The 17,837-nt window shown below is 37.2% G+C and overlaps 1 protein-coding gene across 25 annotated transcripts in view; it reads right to left on the bottom strand.

The window, feature by feature from the left end:
- Positions 1 to 17,837, bottom strand: part of Huwe1 (HECT, UBA and WWE domain containing E3 ubiquitin protein ligase 1) — a 200,895-nt gene that overhangs the window by 26,834 nt on the left and 156,224 nt on the right. For 21 of the 25 annotated variants that reach the window (XM_031369185.1, XM_031369177.1, XM_031369166.1 and 18 more), the window contains 16 exons: positions 17,686 to 17,837; positions 16,005 to 16,132; positions 15,727 to 15,808; positions 14,920 to 15,096; positions 14,628 to 14,787; positions 13,672 to 14,030; positions 12,125 to 12,320; positions 11,244 to 11,411; positions 9,612 to 9,757; positions 9,128 to 9,194; positions 7,653 to 7,870; positions 5,029 to 5,240; positions 4,027 to 4,209; positions 1,981 to 2,153; positions 1,497 to 1,645; positions 806 to 881 (listed from right to left, as the gene is read on the bottom strand). In XM_031369185.1, the coding sequence (XP_031225045.1) occupies positions 806 to 881; positions 1,497 to 1,645; positions 1,981 to 2,153; positions 4,027 to 4,209; positions 5,029 to 5,240; positions 7,653 to 7,870; positions 9,128 to 9,194; positions 9,612 to 9,757; positions 11,244 to 11,411; positions 12,125 to 12,320; positions 13,672 to 14,030; positions 14,628 to 14,787; positions 14,920 to 15,096; positions 15,727 to 15,808; positions 16,005 to 16,132; positions 17,686 to 17,837 (2,646 nt within the window). The remainder of the gene's footprint in view (positions 1 to 805; positions 882 to 1,496; positions 1,646 to 1,980; positions 2,154 to 4,026; positions 4,210 to 5,028; positions 5,241 to 7,652; positions 7,871 to 9,127; positions 9,195 to 9,611; positions 9,758 to 11,243; positions 11,412 to 12,124; positions 12,321 to 13,671; positions 14,031 to 14,627; positions 14,788 to 14,919; positions 15,097 to 15,726; positions 15,809 to 16,004; positions 16,133 to 17,685) is intronic. The other 4 variants (XM_031369193.1, XM_031369293.1, XM_031369346.1 and 1 more) reach the window with 2 other exon arrangements.

Genomic DNA, 17,837 nt, shown 5'->3' with positions numbered 1-17,837 from the left:
TACAGAGCAGAGCCTTCACTGAACAACAGAGGACTTCCCTTTCCAGACTGGGTGCGTCTAAGTAGCTATGTACACCTAATAGATATCCACGTTTGTTTTTTTCCTCCTTTTTCTTTTTCCGATGAGGGAGAATACCTCGATTCTCTGCTGTGAACTATCTAGATGAGCTTGGCCAGTCACTTTACCTGTCTGAGTCTCAGTTTCCTCATCTGTAAAATGGAACGATCACATCTGTCTTGCCAATCCCACTAATTGTGCAATCACAGAGTATGATGGATGTGAAAAAGCTTTGTATCTTTTAAGAATACATGTCTACTTCCATTTATCCTTTGGTTTTCTTGACCAGTAAAATAAAAACATAAACACCTTCACAGTGAGGTGGCAGCTGGTTTGTTTACCTTTGTCATTTTCCATTTGAGACTTAAAGGGGCCATCCTTAAGGAATGACCACCCTTTTCTAGACACAAAGGCAAAAAGCCCCTGGACTTCATTGAAGAACTGAAAGAAAAGCATTTTCTCATCCTATAGCCTCTTCTAAGGCCTCCATGAATAAACACTCTTTTGATGTGTCTGATGTTATCATCTATACTGATGGTCACCCCACCTCCACCCGACACACGCAACACTTCAGACCTGTCAAAGGCCTGTAGACAGCTTGTTAAGATCATCAACATCAAGACAAGCAGCAATCTAGGCTGGCTATGAGCCCTTAGGCAGAGCTGAGCAAGCAGATGATGAGAAAAAGGGTCCTCCCAAGAGAGACTGAGACAAAGGAAGAGGCTTTACTCAGTTCTGGGGCTCTCACCTATAATTGTACTGTTCCCAGATCCGCCATCCCTCTCAAGCAACTCATCTATCAGGTCCTCCAGTTCATTCTCAACCTGGAGAGAAATAGAACATACACATGGATGCACACAAGTCTATCATTGTGCTAGCATTGAAACCATTTTAAAAACTCCACACTCACACTGTCTTTCAAATGGGTCCATCTTGGTTAACTAATACCAGGTTAGTCTTTAAGACTGTCCAGGAATACATGCAGATCGCTTTAGAGCCAGCAGCTAAGGTTTATAGGCATAATTTCTTACCCACTGCTACCAAATTACCATGCTTTCGTTAAAATTCTTAGAAAACTGGTTTTTAATACTCCAATGAGATCTGGTGGTATGGCATAAGATGGCGCTAAGTAGCTTTCAATAATGATCAGAGTAAATCAAAGACACTGTGCCCAAAGGCTTCGGGTCAGTTTTTTACTTTAATATTCTGGTTGGGATCTGTGCTATTTCACACACAGTACATGGAACCCTGGCTCTGCCCCCAGCTTCACTTTAACAAAACAATTCAAACACATTTGTTGAACATCTACTAAGCATACATATCTGTGCTCCTCTGAAGACAGCATTAAGGCAAGATCTAAAGTACTCACCCACCCACAACACCTGGGAGTTTGGTTCAGTGGCGCAACAGAAGAATGTTGGAATAATCTGCCTCCCTACCTGCATCTCTTGTGAACTGAGCACCTCAGGCTGCCCAGCAATCACCACCGAGTCGGTTTCAGCCTCCCCATCCATGATATCCCCGTCTGCCACCTCTGTCTGAGTGACATCGTGATCCTCCTCCTGCACTTCTGCCTCCCCAGGCTCGCCTGAAACAATCAACCAACCAGCATAATAATCAAAGGGTGTTTATATGCTGGGCATCACGAGGCAAGAATGAACACAATGACTCGTCTTTAGGCAAGTTTACACAGTATAAATGAATGTGTGATGAAGGAAAAGACTTGGCTACGTGTTGAGGATAGCCAAACAAAGCTGCAATGTAAAGGAATTCCTTGTGAGGCAGATTTCTACACCATTATGACAGATCTGCAAGGCCAACAAGTTCCCAGGTAAACAACAATAAGCTAGAACAGTTTAATTCCACAAAAATCAACAACTCCCACCCACCCAGTTCTCTAGTCCATTCATTCTGATTCCCTACCTGGATCTTGCTGATGGCTACTCGAGTCCTGAGAAGCTCCTTGGGCATCCTGCTCAGACTTGCTCTTGCTAGAAGCACTTTTGCTGCCAAAAAGGCTACTGGGCTGGTTTACAATCCGGGAAAGTGTTTCCAAGGGTTTTAGAGCAGCATTGACTGTGTTGGCCATATTGGGACTGAGATAAAGATAGATAGAAGAACTAAGAATAGAAATACTAGGTGCCAATCTGCTAAGTATACAGGTTCTTATAATGGAAACTACTAAGAGAGAAAAGGGCGCAAAGTCTAGACTTTTCAACTTTCGACTTGGGGTTCGCACCACCACATGCCTAGCTTTTAGTCCTTAAGAAAACAACAATCACTTTTAAGTCTATAAATGTAGGATTTATAGAGTTCAGTGAAAATATCATTGTATCTGCAGGTAGAGATGTAACATTTCTAAGATACACGAGTATCTTAGAATATCTAAGTAGTATCTTAGATACTTAGATATCTACTTAGAATATCTAAGTAGATACTTAGAGTTTCTAAGTAGGGCACCACTGAAACTGGAGAGGGTCCTGTGGATCCTGTAGATCTGAGAAGTCTCTAATACCAATCAACACTAAAGTGAACCAAAGCTCATGGACATCACAAATGAGCTTGAGATATCATTATATCAGAAAGCTTTCAAAAAATTAAAGGAATATGAACTGTTTAAGTAACAAGAACACTGATAAGAAAGGACTATAGGCATGATGAACATTGAATGAACTTATAGTGATAGGTCTATACATATAAAAGCAGGATTGTGTAATCATTGAAGGCTAATTGACCCACATGTGATGTGAAGTGACGTCATGTTATTATTAGTTTTTTCTTAAAATGTTTAACTTGGAATGTTCACATAATGGGAAAATCATATAAATATAGGCTCATGAGATCATTTATAACACAATTACCCTGGATTCTCCAGCACTGTCAAATATGAAAAGAAAAGCAATAGATTTTTTTTTTGAGACAGTGTTTCATGTAGCTCAGGTGGGTCTTGAATTCTTGGTCCTTTCCGCCTTCTGTGTGCTAGGGTTATAGCTATTTGCCACCAACCTTGACTTATGCGGGATCAAATCTAGGGCATCATGCATACTAGCTAAGACTACAAAGTAAGATATATTCCTGCCTAGAGAAACAGGCTTTTTGACATCAAAATGTCAGGCATGATCTTCGCTGGATCAAAACACACTCCCAAGGCTGTTGAAGGCACAATTAAAATAACTGAGAACATGTGAATATAGATCAGAGGGAATATGATTATTAAGCATTATATGGCAAGCTTTTGGGGTATAAATGTTTCATCTTTAGGAAATATTTGCTTAATATTTGGAGATTAAATAGTATGTTATAAAAAATTAATTTCCAAGAACTGAGCTCCGGAAAAGCAAAACACAAATGGAGCAAAAGTGCTACCAAGACTACAGACTACAGCATTAAATGACAAGGTTGGAAGCTTAACCTTTAAAAAAAACTGGTAGTGTTAAGAGAGTATTGTTAATTAGTGCTATTACTGAGCTTAACCTGAGTTTGAAGAATTTAGACAATTAAAAAAATTAATACGTTACCTGTGCATATGTGTATACGTGTAATTCTAGCACTTGGTTGGAAGGCTGAGACAAAACAACTGCTGAGATTGCAGCAGCTTAGTAGTCAATCTTAACAAGGATTACTAATGGTAGGTTAAAAAAACCCGTGTTTCCATATGACATAGTATGGGATATCTACCATCTAAGACAGGTTTAAGCTATTGCAGTAGTTAGCCAACCCTGTTAGAAAAGTAACTGGGCAAAGATATAGCTAAACTACACTGCAAGGAAGCAACTGCACCAAATCTAGAAAGCAAGACTTTTGTAGAAAAGCAGTCTTCATCATTTCAGAAAGTATCAAGAATAACATTAAAAACAATTAAAATCTATGCATTTTTAGTACAAACATCATAATTTTTACCTACACATGATGCTTTCTTATAAGAGCAGCTAATTCCTCACAACCATATGGGACAGGGCTTTACTTTACCTGGACAGGTCTAGGCTGTGAGGAACTCTGGCCAGGTCATTGACTAGTCCCTTCTTCAGGAACAGTCGAATGATGTTGTTCATGCCATTATGCTGAGTCTTGGCTGTGGCACTACTGTAGAAGCTGGAGGTGGAGGGGCAGGATTCCATGATAGTACTGATGATACACATCACTGCCTGAAGTCTGGGAGAGAAGTTTGATACCTCTGTCAAGTGAATACAGCCCATTTTCTTTTTCTTTTCTTTTCTTTCTTTCTTTTTTTTTGAGACAAGGTTTTTCTGTATATCCCCGGTTATCCTGGAACTCACTCAGTAGACCAGGCTGGCTTTGAACATAGAAATCCGCCTGCTTCTGCCTCCCAAGTGCTGGGATTCAAGGCATGCACCACCACTGCCCGGCTTTTTTCCTTCAAATTATTTCCATTGCTATTCTATTTTTTTAATTTATTATTATAATAATAATTCCATTTTTTATTTATTATTATACATAAGTACACTGTAGCTGACTTCAGACACACCAGAAGAGGTGTCAGATCTCATTATGGATGGTTGTGAGCCACCATGTGGTTGCTGGGATTTGGACTCAGGACCTTTGGAAGAGCACTCGGTACCCTTAACAGCTGAGCCATTTCACCAGTCCTAATACAGCCCGTTTTTAAATGTCTTTACTAACTTGCCGTAGATAATTCTTATGTCTTTTGCATTTTCTTCTGGAAGTAATACCTACACAGAGAATTCCCTTTCTAGTTAGTATACCTTGTTTATACTTTAAAATTTTAAAATTTTGAAATTTTAAAAACTACTCAATTTTGTGTGTGCACATAGTAAAAATATGCCTTTGACTTTTCTAAGTTGCTTATCTACTTCAGTTGACCATGGGTACCAGACATTGTATGTACATTGTTGGTGTGAACACAACTCTTGTTCAAGTTCAAAGAACTCCTTGGACCATGGAGTAAGAGATGCTCTTGCTTATCAGCATTATGCCAGGCATGGGCTTTACCTGGCATGTTTCTCTGTACTCTCAGCCATAGCAAGTGCCCGTCCCAGGGCTGCTTTTACTTCATTCACTAGGGCCACTTGGGCATCTGTGCCACTCCCTGCAGCAGCCAGACTTGCAAGGAACAGACGGGCCAGGGCAGGTGTATCCTTGTCTTCTGCATTCTGGGTGTGTGGGAGGAGATGGTCCAGGACAAAAGCTAGCACACTGCAGTCCTGAAAAGTCATTAATTGTGACATTTACTCATAAGTGCAATTAAACCATATCATACCTATAGTAGTAAAGTAGGCACTTTTACAAGCTAGGAAAATAGCGAACCAATTAGAAATCGTTAGGAGGCTTTATAAAGCTTCCAGATCCCGCCTATTTCTTACTACATGGTACAGACAGTTATGGAGTTGTCATGCTGCTTTCTACTTTTCAATTTTGGGATGTGGCCTCACATAGTGTAGCTCTGGCTGTCTTGGAATTTGTTATATAGACTATTATGGCCTCTAAGTTTCCCTAGTGCTAGAATTAAAGATGTGTGCCACCATACCACCACACACAATACTTGGTATATCTTAATAATAAAAAATTTGATATAAATCATATAGCCTAGGCTAGTCTGAAAGTTTCTCTAGAGTACTGGGGTTCCAGGGAGAGCTAACAACATCATATCCTTTTAAAAAAATTAAGATTTATTCATTTATTTAATGTATGTGAGTGCACTGTTGCTGTCTTCAGACACACCAGAAGAGGGCATTGGATCCCAATACAGATAAGTGTGAGCTACCATGTGGTTGCTGGAAATTGACCTCTCAGGACCTCGAGTAGAGCAGCTAGTGCTCTTAACCACTGTGCTATCTCTCCAGCCCCCGCATTCTTAAATATTTGAGTGGCTTTAATGGAGTTGATTATAACAAGCCAATAAAATAGACTGAGTTAAATCAAGCATTTTCTCCAGTTGATAGGTGGATAATCTGAGACCTAAAGAAAAGTAGTTTGCACTAAGAATTTAGCCAAGGGTAGAGGACTCAAATATCCATTTTTGTATGCTACAATTCCTTTTGACACTTGCAACATTGCCTGAGACCCTGTACTGAAAACTGTAAAAATGAATGAAATAAAAATAATACAATATAGAATTAGCTAAAAATGGCAAAAAGGGACAAAAATATAGGGAGAAAGTTAGGACGGGCCCTTCTTTTACTCTTTAATTTCTGATCTGATTTTTAGGAAAAAAAAAATAGGTTGTACTTTCAGGCAGATTTTGGTAGTAAGAAATAATACCTGCACAACACTATAAATGTCACTAACACTTTTTAATAATAATTTTTATCTCAAATTTATATCAATAAGTAGAACATTCTTCAGGACTCTAGAGATTGGAGAACTGGAAAACTCACCCTCCTCAATGAACTCCAAAGCTAAAACTTCTCGAATCTTAGTAATGTCATATATCATATTAGTACAATCTGAGAAGAGTTTGTATGTAATGTAGCTACACAAGTACTTAGCTTAGAATCAAAGACAAGGGTTTCAATTATTGTTCTGGCCCTATACAATGTGCATTCACTTGTATCTCTGAATCTTATCTCCTAACTCTAAGGAGCTACTTCTACTAGACACTCTGAAGTGGAGACAAGGATATCAATGGCATTTGTAAACACCTAGCCACACCTGTAAGATGTTTGGATAAGTAATAAGCAAGATACTCAATACATTTATAGTTAAATGTTTTGTTCCATAAATTAGGAGTACAACTTATATGAATAAAAATGGCTCACATATACAAAGGAATCTAATGAAACACTTGAAGCCATGAAACCAAGTGTTAACTGGCATTCAAGCATAGTTCCAGCCATTCCTGAGGGTGACTGAGGCTGGTAAGATTGAGCCTAAGAATTTAAGGCCAATTTGAACAACAAAAGAGTCTCACCACAAACCAACCAACACTTCTTCAGTAACTATGAAAATATGGCCAACAAGGACATGCAATCCTAACCACAAAACTACTAACAAATCAACTAGAACAAATAAAATGAAATATCATGTGATTGCATAAGGTAAGACAATCAACCAGAACCCTAATAAACTACTAAAATATATGGTCTGGTAAACTTCGGGCACCATTGGTTAAATCTATATAAATTCATGTTCTAGAGCTCAGTATTAATATTAAGCCTATATCACCAAAGAGATATGCATCTGTATAATTTACATAGCAATACTACAGTGATAGTGACAAAACAGAAAAATGACTCAAATGTCTATTAATAGAACAGATCAAACAGTTATGTATCTTTATAACGGAAGTCACAACCATGAGAAAAAACTCTAAATGCAAAAACAAAAAACCAAACAAACAAAAAAAACCAAAAAATCAAACCAAACCAAAACAAAAAAACAAAACAAAACAAAACAAAACAACAACAACAAAAAAACCCAAAAAAAACCTCAATTTGTCAAGCCAAACAAGTAAGGTACAAAAGATTTCACCAACTGTTTCCTTGCTGTTACTCTGACTGTTTCACATCATGGTGAAAAGACTAGTGTTATTCTCAGTGAGTACTAAGTCTCCAACATAGTCTAGGATGTAACCAAATTATCAAAGTTTAACACTGAAAGAAAACTGGAAATATTACCTCTTTGATCAGCTCAGACTGGCCCACGGTATAGCTGTAGTTTGCAATCAGGGTAGCAATACCAACATAGGACCTCACCAACTCTGCCAGAAGACGAAGGATAGTAGAGGTAGGCATTAAAGGTTTGCTGCCCTTGCCTTTCTGCTTGCCTTCCTCAGATGTCCGGTCCCCTTCTTTATCTTTCTTCCCTTCTCGAGTCTCCTCTGGAGTTGTAGCTCCTGAGAAAACAGGTCAATACTTACTCAATTTTACACTGTAATAACATTAAAATTCAAGCCACAGGTAGATGAAGACAGTATTTCTCCATTTTAGGCCACTTGTGCAAATCAAACACTGATTACCACTGTAGTTGAATGACAAAAATGATGAGTATGGAAAAAAACATAGTAGGGAGGCTTGGACCAAACATCCACGCACCCGCTATTTCCTGGTATTTATGCAATTTTATGTCCTAGAAATAATGAATTAGTAGAAATTCTCTAAATATCCATCTTCTTTGTTTCCACACACTTGCCTAGTGTACACTTATGTAATTCAACTCAAGATATAATCTAGACACATGGAAATACTGCCCTCTATATCTCGTGGAAGTATGTGTTCATTCCATTAGTTACAATTGTTGCAGTCTCCCTCATTAGAAAAAAAATTCTTTTTTTTTTTAATTGACAATATTCTTTAACTGTAGGTAGGCATCAAATGTAGTCTGCCACATACCTAAGGGTAAAGAGAGTTTTCTTTGACTAATACGCTATTAGTTGGTAAGGCCATCAAAATAAGTTATTTTATTGATATTATTTTAATTGTATGTGGATATGTGTATGAGTGCAGATGCCCAAAAAAGCTGTGAGCCACCAGAAATAGTGCTGCAAAAAGAATTCGGGTACTCTGCAAGAACAACTATAGGTTAGAGCTCTTAATCATTAAAACCCAAGCTTAGGTTAGAGCTCTTAATCATTAAAACCCAAGCTTCTGAACAAGCCATTATTTCAATGATTGGTTGGTTGTGACATGTAACTGTTAGGAACTGAACTCAGGTCCTCTGGAAGTTAAGATGGCTTACTTTCTCCCATTTTAATCTCTTGGAACTAGTATAGTCACCAAAGTGTTTCCTAAATTTTATCTTAAAGCTCTATTAAAGAAATCAACTACAACAAGTTTATTGCTATAATCATGTCAATGGCACAAACACTCTATATAAGCCAGTTCATGGGAGTCAAACAAAAGGAATATATGGACTGGTACAAATAGTATAACCAAAGGACATCACTATAGCAACCATTAACAAGTTAAGAAATTACAGTTCTATTAACTTCAGCAGCCTGTATCTGCAGAACATCGGGCACAGCCCTTAAAAAAGAAATCACTTAGATGAGAAAGTAAATGGCATTGACACCTATTATTTTACTCTAGTGCAGAGATAACCAATTTGTTTAAGTTTTCTTTGCAACAGATAATTTAAAAAGGCAAATTATTACCTTCTCCTTGGGAGGTTCCAGTTGTGGAAGTTTCAGCAGGGGCACCATCTGCAGCAAAGACCTGACTCTAGAAGAGGAATACATGTGAGCTGTGATGAATATAAGTGTTAAGATTCCTTTTACAAGTAATGCCTGAGAATGCTGCAGATTCTTCTTAGTTGACCTTTCAATCAAATGCTCCCTATAATCTATAGGAAGCTATCATATTTTCCATATCAAGTAAGGAAAATGAAAAAAAAAAAACAAAGTAAAATGTCAAAGATACCTTATTTTTTCTAAAAAAGGTCTCAATATGTAATCCAAGATGGCTTTGAACTCACAAAAACCTGCTTGTGTCTGTCTCCTGAATGCTGTGGTTAAAGGTGTGAACCATTATTCTGACAAAACTTACACTTTTAAAGCTTCCTTTGGATAACCCAAGATACTGAGAAAGTAGGGGTAATGGAAAGAGAAGGAAAATGTACAATAGCTGAAATTGACTTACATTTAAGGAAAAACCTGGCTGTGTATCAAAGTCGCTGCTCTGACGAGTAAGTGACCGGTACTGCTGGTATACATCGTCACCCATGTCTTGCAGGAGCTGGCCAACCTCTTGGGTCGTTCCCCCAGGTTTAGGATCAGATTTGTCTGCTAGAAAAATATAAACAAATATCTAAATTAAAATATGGTCCTTTAATTGTGCAATATTAGCACAATGTTCCTAGGGCTGCACTTAAGAGCACCAGTATAATAATTATGCTGTAGAACAAACAAAACTCAATATACACAATATAACCTAGGTTGACTGTATGGTACACTACCAAGTTTTGAGCAAATGCCTTTTATAATGCTTACACATCAGTGTAAGCAAAATGTATGCCTGTCATTACTGACAGAGCATGGCTGTTATTCCAACATTAATTAGTCTGACCAAAGCAGTTCATTAGTCTTCATTTTTAAACTGTCAATATTAAGCCCCAAATGAACACATTTAGTGCAAAAGGCTTGTACAGTATGAAACTAGTCAATAGGTACATCGATTAGAGCTAAATCATTGTCCAGACAGGAGACTAGAAGACAGGGTAATAATACTGTGATAGGTGGAAAAGGATCATAAAGGTGAAAAGCACCAAAGGAAAGTCTTACATTTCTCTACAGTTATTACTATCGCTGCTCATTTCACTAATAATAGCCTGAACCAAACTTAAAAGAATGGCTGGATCTTGGGTTCTAAGCAATTCAAACATAATTTTCCAATCACTCACATGTAAAGGAGGGTTAGGATGGAGGTCTGAAAAGTAAGGAAGCCATGTCACACTAATAATATCCTTTTTGCTTGCGTATGAAAGAAAGAATTTTATTTGATCACAAAATGCTATTAGAAGTAATAATTTCTTATAGCAATAACTTCCAAGAAATTATTACTTTTTTTTGTGGTTTTTCCAGACAGGGTTTCTCTGTGTAGCCCTGGCTGTCCTGGAACTCACTCTGTAGACCAGGCTGGCCTCAAACTCAGAAATCCGCTTGCCTCTGCCTCCCAAGTGCTGGGATTAAAGGCGGGCGCCACCACTGCCCAGCAAATTATTACTTCTAATAGCATTGTGTGAACAAATACATAGAATTTTTGTTCACACCTTTCTGTTTATGGTATATTATTTTCTCAAACAACAGACACTTGGTAAAATCTTCATCAATATCATTCAAGTTCTATTATCAAAACAGATTTATGTACATTATCTTAAGGACTCACCATTATTCTCACACCTCTTGTATTTTATGGTAATTAAAAGTCTCTTCAGGTGTGTATTACTTTTCATAATTGTTTTTAAAGATTCAATTTTATGTATGTGTGTCTGTGTATGTGCATCTGTGTGAAGGTGACTGAAGAACCCAGGGTGTTGGACCCTCTGAACCTAAAGTCACAAGTGGTTGTGAGTTGGCTGGTGTGAATGCTGGAAACTGAATCCAGCATTCAAGACTGGTAGGTGTTCTTACCTTCTGAGCCATTTATCTAATCCCTATCATACTCACTTTTTGATCCCAGGACTGTGGGTATAATGCTTACTAAGCCATGTGCTAGCTGAAATGACCCATGTGAGATAATATATCCTTCATAACACTGATTGAAGATACACACCTTCCTCTGGAGCATGGTATGCAGCCAAAGCATTCAGCATATCATAGATAACTTCCTTAATAGTATCAGGAATGACAGGCAGAGATGAAGGCTTCAAAGGTGTTGTCTTTACCAGCTGTACAGCATTAGGACCTTTAATTCTAAGATTCTCAAATTCATCATCTGAAGCTAGGCCAAGATCAAACAGAAAAGTTAGAAAATAGAACACTGATACTCATCAACAAGAAAGTACAGAACAAGAACTTTGTAATATGTAAAAGCAGGAGAAATAATCATTTTAAAATTAATTTCAAGACATATATTAAGGAAATCTACCTTTTATAAACTATAAAGAAATTGCTTTGAAATATAGTTTTTTATATTTCAATAAACAGTATCACAAACTTTTAAATGTCTATAGGAACTTCTGAGGAAACTTCATATATTCCAAATCTCCTAGAAATTGATCCAAAACAAAATCTAATCTCACTAGTTTCCTCTTCTGCTGAGACACTTCTATTTTTCCTTTCAATTTGTGTTTACCATGGGTTTAGGCTAGCTGTTCTGTAAAATATTTCCATAATTTGATACTAATGTAATTATTTCCTCAATGAAATAAAGGCATTAATTTTTTGGTAATAATAGAACCAGCACTGTAGACTTTATACTGGACCTCATCACCCAAATAATTGTTTTTCAATGATCACACTATATAGAAATCATCAACTACAGTTAAACTTCTATTGCCACATCAAGATGAACTCTTTGTGGGCAAAGAGTAGAGTGAGTGAACCCTTGGTAGCTGTGTGGCCTAGAGAATTTACTGAGTTGAATGCTCAACCAACGTCTCAATATCTGCCTAAAGAGAATTTTCTGAAAGAATAGTAGCAAATGAAACTGACCAGTTCCTGAGCCTCGAGGGGCTGGGAGGGCAATGCGGATACAGCAATTGGCTACTTCTGTGAATATGTCTGGATTGCGGCAAGCAGCTGGTCCAAGGACTCGAAGGATGTAGTTGATCTCCCGAGAGCCAAGGCTGCCAGATACAACACCAGATGTAGTACTTCCAGCTCCACTTGTAGCTGCTGAGCGCACAACCTAGTAAAAAGCATTGCCAATTTAAGTAAATAGGAGAAAGACCCTTTATAATTAAATATAATTAAAATGAGTCTCATATACAAGTTATAAAAGATTTCAAAACTAAATTCTTAAATGAATGTTTGAGAGATGCATCTGATCACAGATGCCATATTGCTTCCACATTTAACTGTAGGCTCTAGACTCCCCAAATGTTGTGATTAAGCTATAATAGTTTTATTACAATTTCTTCATGCTTTATTTAGTCAATCATCACTTTGAGGTAACAGCTAAAAGAGCTATCCAATTTTATGTGTAGTATCCTGTGTGATAAAAACATTCAGAAAAAAATCATCTTTTGGGTTTTATTTTAACAAACTACTTGTGATATCTAGTATAACATATTATAACCCTTAGAAGATCTGGCTCATCTAGCCAGTTATTTCTTATAATGTTAAATACTGTTGCCTATGCATTTTTTTGTAAAACTGAAGTTTATCATGAGGCAAATCTTCCTTCAGCCATAGAATTTGTAGATGAAGAACTGTAAAGAGAGAGTGTACAGATGCAGAGACACTAAATTCAGTTCCTAGAACCTAAGATGAGCAGGTTAAAATAGGCCGTAACTCCAGCTCCAGGAGATCAGACCTATTCTACTTGACTTTGAGGGCACTGTACTCTTGTGCACATAGACACCCACAACTTTTCAGGAAGTTTTTACAAGATGAAAAGGTTCTCTTACTCTGTACTATGAAACTGTCCTACAATGATATAGCCTTACCAATCATGTATTTTCCCACTGTTCTTTTGTTCTCTGTTACTGTCTGTTTCAATTTAGTAGTTTCAAAGATTCCCTTATCCAATCATGTTCTGTACATAATCTTAGCATTTTAAGCATTTGGGATTTTAAAGCCCAAATTCTGTTTATATGTAACTATTTCTTCCCCAACTGACCTCAAATATGCTGCCTTAAATGGCTGTTAAGTTTCCTGATTTTGTTTGTACATGTGAAACAAAACCATCTTGAATGAAGAATAAAAAAATCTAATGTTCCAAGATAGGCAAGAGGGAGTTGAAAGCTACTATTATTTATTTATATGATTACTGAAAAAGATTTAGTAAGAAGTATTTAGGGAGGTAAAAGATTTGTTGATTAAGATATTTATCTCTTAATGTTTCCTTAATGTAAATATTTTTATAATTTTTTTCATTTCTTCCACTGATAATATTCATTTAGTTTTAAAACATAAGAACCTCTTTTCTGATTTTTACAATGGTTATTTCTTAAAGGCCCACCAGTACCCAACAGACCAGGGACATCAAAGAAAAAACAAATATATAGAGATAGGTATGAGACTACAAAAATACTGACCTTTTCCATAGTATGACGAAGAGTGCATGGATCCTCAATGATGTGTCTTAAGAGAAGGGTGACTAAGGGGGTAAACCCATTGAAACCTGAGCTCTGGGTCAAATTCAAGATCATTCGTGTACTCTTCAGCTCTGCAAACATCATGGCGTATTTGTGGTCACGGGTGAGCCTCAAACAGAGGCGAAGGGTGGCATGCAAAGTGTCTGGGTCCACAGGGACTCCCAGCATGCTCACGCAGGCACGGATTAGAACAGTCACCATATCTTCTGTCAGGCCCTGAATTAGGATCTCCCCAATTTTTGTTTCGTCCAGGCTTGCCTCTTTTTCAGTGTTTGTGCTCTCTAGAGCTAAGGGGATATCTACAAATTAGAAAAAAAAAGTGTATAAAATTTGACATCTCATCTCATATCTCTCCTTCCAAAATAATCAGCCATCACTTGGGCTGAAAAACACATCTAGTCCTAAGACCAGATGTAAAGATGAGTATAGGGAAAAAAAATCCATCTATCTCTTTTTGTTCCAGATGTTAAGCCATGTAAAGTCATACTATCTTTAAATAAAACATTTGAATATACTCATGATGAGGGTGCTGGAGATATGGCTCAGTGAATTAAGATTATGTACATATGGCAGATGACTAAGTTCAGTTCCTAGCTCTACTATGGGGCAGCTCACAACTGTGTCTTAAGCTCAGCTTAAAGGGCACTTGATGCAATCTTCTGGCCTCCAAAGGTACTGAATACAATTAAACAAATCCATTCTTTCACACAGTTAAAACTTTTTTTTTAAAAAAAGGATTAAAAATTAATGCAGGGTACAGAAAGTACACACCTGTAATTCCAACTACTTGGGTGACTGAGGAAGGAGGATTTTGAATGAGACTAGCTTGGGTTATATATAGCAAGGAGAACTTAGAAGGAAGAAAAAAAAGAGAGATCCAAAATGTAAGGCCATACCATTGCCTTTATTTTCTTTACGTTTGATATCGGTCTCCTTGCTTTCTTCCAGTGTCTTCTCTAGTTCCTGTCCATTGCTGCTTTTTGAGTTCTTACTCAGTCGAGGAACCCTGAGGAGAGTTAGCATCACAGGGCGTCTGTTTCCTGTTTCTTCATTAACCTAAGAATTCAGAAAAAATAAAACTGGACTTAGAAGTAGACATCCTACTCCTTAACCTGACAGGACTGGTTTAGAAAAAGAAAAAGTATACCCTCCTTTCAATAAAATTTACACTGTAAGTTAAGCATGTACCTGTACCATTGTAGTAAACTGGACAGTGTATCTTCGTCGGCCTGCAGTGAATCTTACACTTGTTTCTCCAGATTTCCAGGCAGAATCAATGGTGCTGTTGTTGCTAGCACTGTAACTACACCAACGCCCAGAGCGGTCATCAAACCAGCGCCAGTTGTTGCTGTTGGACTGTAGGTACTAAATAAAATGCAATTGCATAAAGTATCTTCATATTTCCTGTAAGTTTTATTGTCAAAATAATCAGCAGCTACCAGTAGACAGCTGCTTAAAACTAATGCAGGGAAAAATGTACTGGGCATTTAATATATTTTTAAGGGGCTTTTTAAAAAAATTTATTGGTCTTTTTCCAATCCAAAAACCCCTGACAATTTCCTATCTTGAGAACGTATTCTTCCTTTTGGTTTAAACTGACTTTGACAAAAGAATTATGATCATGAGTGATATAAGGAACAAATGTTGCTAAGAACTTACTGAGATATTATGGAATACTACAATCTTTACTTCAGGAAAATATTTCTAGAGAGACTGTCATTTTTTCAAGTAACCAAAGAGCATACTGACTCCCAGAGTAAGATCTTGAGGCTTTACCAAAGTTCCAAAAATAATCATAGCGATGTTGATGAAAATAATAACAATAATAATTTGAACTATTCATTTAAAAGAGAAAACTCAACTAATGAAATCCCTCAAGAGTTGTATTTTGGTGGGATGATTTTTACAATTTTCACTTCTGATCTTTTCTCTGTTCTGTCTACTATTGCCTCAAGAAATGAAATGGCCATGTAAAACACATAGTACTTCACATACCTTAGTCATTTGGGCTCTTCTCTTTGATGAGATGGCTGTTTTTTCATAAAAATCAATAAGGAGCAACACTGGGGTGATCCATCTAAAAAGAAATTATTATTTAGTATAAAGCCAGAAAACTATACAAATTTTGAAAATGTCAGGTATTTTACAGTTGTCTAAAAAACACCTCAAGATTTATTTGATATATGTTTCAGAAAAGTGATTCAGGCCCTAAACTCAAGGGCCAAGTCTCAGAGAAACAGAAGTGAAACCAGTATAGATAAAGAGCCACTCACTTTGGGGTCTGGACTTCCTTTTGCTCTTTGGCAGCCTGTAGGCAGGGTTGAACCACTTCTAAGAGCTTGATTAGAACATTAAGAATGCCACTTGATTCAACTACCCAGGCACAAGGTAGCTTCAACTCCTGATTTAAAAAGACACAATCAAATAAAGGTTAATATTTACACAGCTAATTGAATGCAAATTCTATTTCATATTACTATTATTGAATTTACTATTATTATTGAATTATTCTATTTCTTACGAGCTGAGCTACATAACCTCAGATTAGTTACTTCAGAGTTTTCTATATTTTCCTCATGAGTTAAGAGAAGGTATATCTAGGGTCATTGTAATGATTAAACATAGCATCATGAACAATAATGTGTGCTTAATGTAGAAATGGCTTCTTAACAGTCACCTAGGCTGCACACTTTTTGTTTTATTCAAGCCAGGGTTTCTTTATATAACCCTGGATGTCCTAGAATTAGCTCTTTAGACAGGGCTGGACTCAATGGATCTGCCTGCCTCTGTTTCCCACGTGCTGGGGTTAAAGGCATGCAGGATCACCACTACCACTCAGTGACTATGCAGCCTTAACAACATTTAAGTTAAAAAGTTTTTAATTTATAAGGAAGCATTACAATATTCCAAGAAGACTAAGATAATGATTTTTTTCTTTTTTTAAAGATGTATTTTATTTATTTCATGTGTACGAGTACACTGTAGCTGTACAGATGGCCATGAGCCATCATGTGTGTGTCTGCTGTTACACTCAGGACCTCTGCTGGCCCCGCTCCAGCATAATTTGCTGCAGCTGTCTTCAGACGCACCAGAAAAGGGCGTCCGATCTCATTACAGGTGGTTGTGAGCCACCTAGTGGTTGCTGGGATCCGAACTCTGGACCTTCGGAAGAGCAGTCAGTGCTCTTGCCCGCTGAGCCATCTTGCCAGCCCATAATAATGATTCTTAACAGCGGTACTATGAAAGTGTTGCTTTTTAACAGAAAACCATTATAAGTATTTAGAAAAAAAAGAACATCAATATGTATACATGATATATGGAAACAATCATAAGTTATTTAAACAAAAAAGACCAGAAGGGAAAAATGGCAAAAATTAACAAAATAAAATAAACAAATATTCTTTTGAAATGAGATCCTATAACTCACTTTTTTTTATATTACAATGTTACGGAGGATCATAAACATGCAGTTCTTTACTTTCTAATTAGTATCTAACCTCAAAACATTATAAATTTTTAAGTTGTAAGCTGGGCAGTGGTGACACACATCTATATTCCCAGTGCTTGGAAGGCAGAGGCATGTGGATTTAAGTTTGAGGCCAGCCTGGTCCACGGGACAAGTTCCAGGACAGGCAAAGCTACACAAAGAAATCTCCTTCTAGAATGGTATCTGACTGGTATGCATGGCTTTTACACATGTACATACTCAACTGCAAAGAGAGAAACTGACCATCTTTTGACTTAGCACTTGTTCTAAAAAGCTCTTCTCGCATAAACCTTCCAACTCAGAACCTTCTACCCCTCACTTCATTATACACATTTTAGTCTATTGGTAAAATGTGGGCTCACATAACATACAAGGACCATTCTTTGTACTTCTCTCCAATTCAATGTATTGCTAAGTGCTGGGTAATTCTTCAATAAATTAATTACATAGGGGAAAAGATCTGTTACCTCAAAAAGTAGTGTTAAAAGCAAGATTCTAGTAGCCAAATTGGAGGCCTGTGGCAGGGTAGCCATCTGACTGATCCACTCTGAAACTGTTTTTGTGTCACTTGTTGTTAGAGGAAGAGCAGCTTTGATCAATACATCAGCAGCTTCCCACA

This window comes from Mastomys coucha, chromosome X, assembly GCF_008632895.1.
Source record: "Mastomys coucha isolate ucsf_1 chromosome X, UCSF_Mcou_1, whole genome shotgun sequence".
NCBI lineage: Eukaryota > Metazoa > Chordata > Mammalia > Rodentia > Muridae > Mastomys > Mastomys coucha.
Note: the sequence above shows the minus strand (reverse complement) of the source record. Positions and strands in the feature narration are given on the sequence as shown.